At 41.8% G+C, this 6,870-nt stretch overlaps 1 protein-coding gene across 2 annotated transcripts in view; it reads left to right on the top strand.

Moving 5' to 3' along the window:
• The window catches only part of LOC116102260 (mas-related G-protein coupled receptor member B3-like), a 35,348-nt gene extending 30,799 nt beyond the window's left edge, over nucleotides 1-4,549 (top strand). For both annotated transcript variants that reach the window (XM_031386751.1, XM_031386750.1), the window contains exon 2: nucleotides 2,704-4,549. In XM_031386751.1, the coding sequence (XP_031242611.1) occupies nucleotides 2,720-3,691 (972 nt within the window). In that variant the 5' untranslated portion in view covers nucleotides 2,704-2,719 and the 3' untranslated portion in view covers nucleotides 3,692-4,549. The remainder of the gene's footprint in view (nucleotides 1-2,703) is intronic.
• Nucleotides 4,550-6,870: the final 2,321 nt, after the last annotated feature.

The raw sequence follows: 6,870 nt of genomic DNA, 5'->3' as shown, positions 1-6,870 counted from the left end.
AAATACCTCGGTGTAACTCTAACTAAGCAAGTAAAAGATCTCTTTGACAACAACTTCAAGTCTCTGAAGAAAGAACTCGAGTCCACTAGTATTAATAGATATTAAGGAAAAGTAATTGTTTCTTCTTGTTATTTATGTTGTTAGAGTTGGAATTTCGTTCATGTGGCTATCTTCTTTTAGTTTTGTTTGAAGATTATATTTTTGCTTTTGCAGAGATGTAGTTGCCCTCCTCGTGTTGGAGTTTTCCATTTATTATCCTTTGAAGGGCTGGATATGTGGAAATATATTGTGTGAATTTGGTTTTGTCATGAAAAACTTTGGTTTCTCCATCTATGGTGATTGAGAGTTTTGCTGGGTATAGTAGTCTGGGTTGGCATTTGTGTTCTCTTAGAGTCTGTATGACATCTGTCCAGGATCTTCTAGCTTTCATAGTCTCTGGTGAGAAATCTGGTGTAATTCTGATAAGCCTGCCTTTATATGTTACTTGATCATTTTCCCTTACTGCTTTCAATATTCTCTCTTTGTTTTGTGCATTTAGTGTTTTGACTACTATGAGGCAGGAGGAATTTCTTTTCTGGTCAAGTCTATTTGGAGTTCTATAGGCTTCTTGTATGTTCATGGGTATCTCTTTCTTTAGGTTAGGGAAATTTTCTTCTATAATTTTGTTGAAGATAGTTACTGGCCTTTTAAGTTTCGGTCTTCACTTATTCTTAGGTTTGAGCTTCTCTTTGTGTCCTGGATTTCCTGGATGTTTTGTGTCAGGAACTTTTTGCATTTTGCGTTTTCTTTGACTGTTGTGTCAATGTTTTCTATGGTATCTTCTGCCCCTGAGATTCTGTCTTCTCTCTCTTGCATTCTGTTGATGATGCTTGCATCTATGTTTCCGACTTCTTTCCTAAGATTTCTAACTCCAGAGTTGTCTCTCTTTGTGATTTCTTAACAGTTTCTACTTCCATTTTTTAGGTCCTGGATGGTTTTGCTCAATTCCTTCACCTGTTTGTTTGTGGTTTCCTGTAATTCCTTAAGGGATTTCTGTGTTTCCTCTTTAAGGGCTTCTACTTGTTTACTCATGATCTCCTGTAATTCTTTAAGGGATTTTTTTTTCTTTCATCTTTAAGGGCTTGTACCTCTTTACCTGTGTTCTCTTGTATTTCTTTAAGGGAGTTATTCATATTCTTCTTCCTCTAGCACCATCGTGTGATATGATTTTAGATCCAAATCTTGCTTTTCCAGTGTTTTGGGATATCCAGGACTTGCTGTGGTGGGAGTACTAGGTTCTGATGAAGCCAAGTAGTCTTGGTTTTTGTTGGTAAGATTCTTGCATTTGCCTTTTGCCATCTGTTGATCTCTGGTGTTAGATGTTCTTGCTGTCTCTGACTAGAGCTTGTTCCTCCTGTGGGTCTGTAAACCTTTGTCAGCACTTCTGTGAGATCAGCTCTCTTCTGGTAAAACCTGGGCACAGATGTCTGTGGAACAGTTGTCTGTCCTGAGTTCTGGGGTCAGAGCACACCCTGTAGATAGGATCTCCACTTGTGGGAAAGGTACAGAGAGGGCTGTGGTTCTGTTGTCCCTCCTAGGTATGGACAAAGGTTGAGAGGATCCTGTCCAGGCTGCTCTGCCACTTGTGAAGCCTGAGCCTCCAGCTGGTACTGCCTTAGTAAGTCACCAGAGAGAAAATGGCAGATCTCACCTGAGTCCCTGCGTTAGAGCACTCTGTGAAGGCAGGCTCTCTGCTTGCAGGGAAGGGGCAGAGAGGGCTGTGGATCCACCACTGTCACTCCTAGGTGTAGATGGAGGTTGAGAGAATCCTGTCCACTTGTGAGTCCTGAGCCTCCTGGCTGGTCCTGCCTGAGTCATTGTGAGTCTGAATTTTCTATGAATGGCTTACTAACTATTAAATGCTCTCCTCTGTCATTTTTCATCCAAAGTACAGCAGGAACTGTGTAGAATGCTGCTTGCTGGCTGGTTTACTTGTAGACTCATGTTCTGCTAGTTTAGCACTTGCACAGTGGTCTGATCACTCACCAAATATGGAAATATGAATGCAGTGCCCCCTAGTTCATTTGTCTCTTCTGTGCTCCATCATTGGCAGCTCACTTGGGTAGTCTGTTGTCCAACTCCCAACAATGGTCAGCAGCAGCTGTGAATGGAAGTCCAAGGATTTAGCAGCTACTCAGTCCCACAAGCCAAGCTGGTGAAGCAGAGCTGGAACATTCAATCTTAAATGGAATTTCTTCATCAAATTTCTCCCCTAAGTGCTCAAGGCACTTTGTCTTTGCTAGTGAGAATACAAAGTTGTATACCCTTTGGAAATCACTGTGTTTCCTCAGAAAGCTGGGACTAGATGTTACTCAAGATACAGCCACACCACTTGTGAGTGTGTACCCAAAGGACTCCAATCCTACTCCATAGACACATGCTCAGCCATGGTACTCTGTTCACAATAGTGGTACAGAGGTTCAGTCTATTATCATCTAGGCAGGTACGTGGCAGCATCCAGGCAGGCATGGTTCAGGAGGAGCTTGAGAATTCTATATCTTCATCGGAAGGTTGCTAGCAGAATCCCTGTTCCACTTCTTATGTACCAAGTTAGTCATTAGAGCTCAGCAGGGTGTTACCAAGCATCAGGGAGTACACAGACAACACGTGCTCATATCAACTTTATTTAATTTATTTTCATTTTATTTATTGTTTTGGTTACAGGAATGCTTTTCAAAGCATGGAAACAAGAACCTCACAACCAATCGCCACAACAAGTCCAACAGTCAACATTGCCTATGAACTTTGCATAATTGAGTTCAGAGTCATAAGTTTGCTTTCAATCATCATCTCCCCTGTTGGAATGGTATTAAATGCCATAGTGCTGTGGTTCCTGCACTTCCAGATGCACAGGAACACCTTCTCTGCCTATGTCTTCAACCTGGCTGTGGCTGACTTTCTCTTCCTGTGTCCTCAATTTATATTTTCCTTTTTTATTGTCTGCACCCAGTACTATATTGTAAAACTGTACATTAGATACTATTTGGATACTGTGACAATATTTGCTTATGTTTTCAGCCTGAGCATTATCACCATCATTAGTATTGAGTGCTGCCTGTTGGTCATGTGCCCCATCTGGTACCGTTGCCAACGTCCGAGACACACATCATCTGTCACCTGTGTCTTGCTTTGGGTTCTATCTCTGCTGTTTACATTTCTGAATAAGTATGCATGTATTTTACTGTTTCCTCATCTTAACATTGTTTGGTGTAAGAAATTTGATATCATCAATTCTGTATGGATAATTGTTTTATTTGTGGTTCTCTGCGGATCCTGCCTCACCCTGCTTCTCAGGATCTCCTGTGGATCACAGCAGATTCCTGTGACCAGGCTGTATGTGACCGTTGCACTCAGAGTGCTATTCTGCCTGATCTTTGGTATTCCCTTTGGGATTTACTGGATAGTTGACCATTGGAATGAAGATAATAATTATAGTAGAATTTGTGGTTTTTCATATGACATACTATACCTATACTCTATTAATACCTGTGCCAATGCTACCATTTACTTCCTTGTTGGCTCCATTAGGCATGGCAAGTTCCAGAGGATGACTGTGAAGCTGATTCTGCAGAGAGCCATACAGGACACTCCTGAGGAAGAGGGTGGAGAGAGGAGCCCTTCAGAAAATCCTGCAGAACTGGGACCAGTCTAGTGTAGCAACTGAGAGCTGCTTTCATAAGATAGATGTGTTTTGAAGAGAGAAATAGTTTTTCTTATCTATGGGGCTTATTTTCACAACCTTGTTCAGTTTGTTACCTGATCTTTTATCAGTTATAAAAAAGAACAATCATTTATGTGAAAGTTGAGGCATCCAGGATTTGTCCTACACTGGCTGTAGCATTTATGAAGCTATGTTACTGAGGGCTCCACCCTCTTATTTTGATGGGACTCCTCAGAAGTGTTCTGGGATTGTTGATGATGAATGACAAATTCTTTCTTCATCAGAAGGCTAAAGGAAATATAAGGAAGGGCGGCATTTCTTTAGTCACTGAAATTTATTGTGTTTAAACAAATGTTATATCTTGCAAAATTTTATATGTTTAAAAACAGCCCTTTCTCAGTGTTTCAAAAGTTAAATAGATATACTTTATAACCCTAGTCCTTATTAATTTCTGCAAGTTATAAAGGATATATGGAGTGATGGTCTTTCTAATATAAATTGCTTAGTAAGCAAATATACATTCTCAATACAAGTCTGTTAAATATCTAGTCACCTACTGGAATCATCATCTTCAAGTTCACCATGCCTTTCATTTTTAGCATTGGAAGAGTTCTGTCATGTTTTTGTAATGAGATTCATCAACAACTATTAACACCAGAAGATGGAGAATTTCTGTCATTCTCTTCAAAATGCCTTGCTTGACATTTCATTGTCATGTCTTTTCTCTTTCCTCTCTTGGCATTGCCATGTTTCCCATCTCTCCAAGTTTCTAATTTCTCATGACAAATTTCCAACGAGTTCCTCTAGATTACATTCCTTTGAAATAAAACCTGTCTCATGTTTATATCATTTTATTGAGCCCATACCATTTATTACTTGAACTATGCATATTTAATAATATTTTCTATATATTTTTTTCAGTTTTAAAATTCAGTATGTGGTGTTTTTAAATAGGGGTGCACAATATGAACAGATCAAAGGAAATAGGTCAACACATTTTCCTAAGTGTATGGCTCTACAGAACTCTGAAGCAACCCAGAACACACAGACAGACAGTCAGACAGACAGACAGACAGACAGACACACACACACACACACACACACACACACACACACACACACAGAGAGAGAGAGAGAGAGAGAGAGAGAGAGAGAGAGAGAGAGAGAGAGAGAGAGAGAACCCCTCACATCTCTCTTCATTTTCATTTCCTTCAATTGTGACTCTGCCTCAGAGGTCAATATTGTCCATATTTCTGTTCCTTTAGAGTCCAATTTTAATAGAATAACCTGAACATTGATGTACATGTGGCAAAATGGTTGTTATAGTTGAACAAACCAACCAATACACAATCTCATGAAAATACTAATTTTAAAAAATTTCATACTAGGAAAAGTCCTGTTTGCAATGCACTTTTACTTCATAAGTATCTCATGCTGTGAATTACTGCGGTGGTTTGTATGAGAATTGCCCCCATAGGCTCATGGATATTAATTCTTGGTCCCCATTTGGTGGAATTTTGGGAATGATAAGGAGGAGATGTGTCACTGGCTGTAAAGTGCAACATGGTTGCCAAGAGGGATGCCTGATGTTGGATAGTAGTCTGTGCAGGCAACCTTATACACTTTATACACCTTTTAATCTTGTAAAGTGTATAAAGGCAACCTGGTCCCAGTCAAGTAAGAGTCTGGAACCTGGAGACCTGGTGGGTGGTAATTTCTGCCTGCATGGGATGGAAAGTGTTTGACCATGCCTCCTGGGTCCCTGGCTCCTGTTACAATCACAACCCCCACCCCCAATAGGAGAGGTGTGTGATATCGATCATATATTAGCAGCACCAAGCTTTCCTACATGCAAATAAAGATTCTCCAAGCTCTCAGCCCCAACCAATGAGAAATACCTGCTGTCAAACACGGATTCACCCCAAAACTGTATATAAATCCTATCCAGAGAATTAAAGGTGTTCAAAAAACATCTGAGCCTTTTGTTCTAAGAGCTATAACACTTGGGAAGAGATTGCTCTCCCTGAAGCCTGAAGCTGTGTTGCACTCTTTGTTAGCATCAGGACATCCAAAGCCTGTGGCGATACATGGGTGGGTCCACAGACCTGTTGCCAGGGCAACAGCCACCATATTCCCAGAATCCATTGGGCTCACCTCCCACCTTTACCTGTGGCTGCTATGTCACAACCCATATATATATACACACAGGAAACATTCCTCCATCGCTCTCTCACCCCCTCCTCTCTTTCCGCACCACTACTCCCTCTCTGTCTCTCAATTAAACCTCTTACACGTGGAACTGTTTGGGCCTAGTATGGTATGTTCTGACGTGACCCGCCGCTCCAATACATCACTCTTCACTGGCTAGTCAGCGTCTTGTTGGCCCAACCCAACCTGACTCAGTGCAGGGCAGCGCAGAGCAACTGAGCTGCTTGGAAGACACAGCAGAGACAGAGGTGAAGGCAACTGCAGTGGCAGATGCATGGCAGAAGTGATTTCTCCTTCCTGCCCATGTTCGCTTCTCTTTGCTGGAGCTCTCGTACCAGACCAGGCCAGAGATCTCTGTGGAAAGCCTCTGGCACACAGGCCCACAGCCTGACACAGTTTTGGATGTGGGAGCACTGCCAACCCAAATAATGTATCTCTGAATTTCTAGTATATAGTGGTATTGCTCTTTCTTGTATACTTGTCTGTTTTGCCCTTTTCTATACCATATTTGTCCTAAAATACAACTTTGGTAAAAATTTCTGGGAAAGGTGTAACCTCCCCCAGCCAAAAGCCAGCTGATTCAGACCTTGCCCTTGCCACAAATCAGCTATCCCACCTAAGGTGAGATAAACGAAGCCCTTTTGTTCTGTGACTTCTCTGCCTCTTCTGAAGTTCCTGTTAAGAGCCACCACCTAAGGGGCTGCAAACCCCTCAGCTCCATTGGTCCTTTCTCTAACTCCTTCACTGGGGACCCTGTATTCAACAATATGAACTAAGTAGTACCCTCAGAGCTCCCAGGGTTTCAACCACCAACCAAGGACTGCACATGGAGGGGTCTGATTGTTCTGGCAGCATGTGTATAGTAGAGGATTGCAAATTCGATCATTAATAGGAGGAGAGGACCTCGGCCCTGTGAAGGTTCTGTGCCCCATTGTAGGGGAATGCCAGGGCCAATTAGTGGG

The sequence above is a fragment of the Mastomys coucha genome, unplaced genomic scaffold (genome assembly GCF_008632895.1).
Source record: "Mastomys coucha isolate ucsf_1 unplaced genomic scaffold, UCSF_Mcou_1 pScaffold21, whole genome shotgun sequence".
NCBI lineage: Eukaryota > Metazoa > Chordata > Mammalia > Rodentia > Muridae > Mastomys > Mastomys coucha.
The sequence above is the reverse complement of the archived record's forward strand: the minus strand, read 5'-3'. Positions and strand labels throughout refer to the sequence as shown.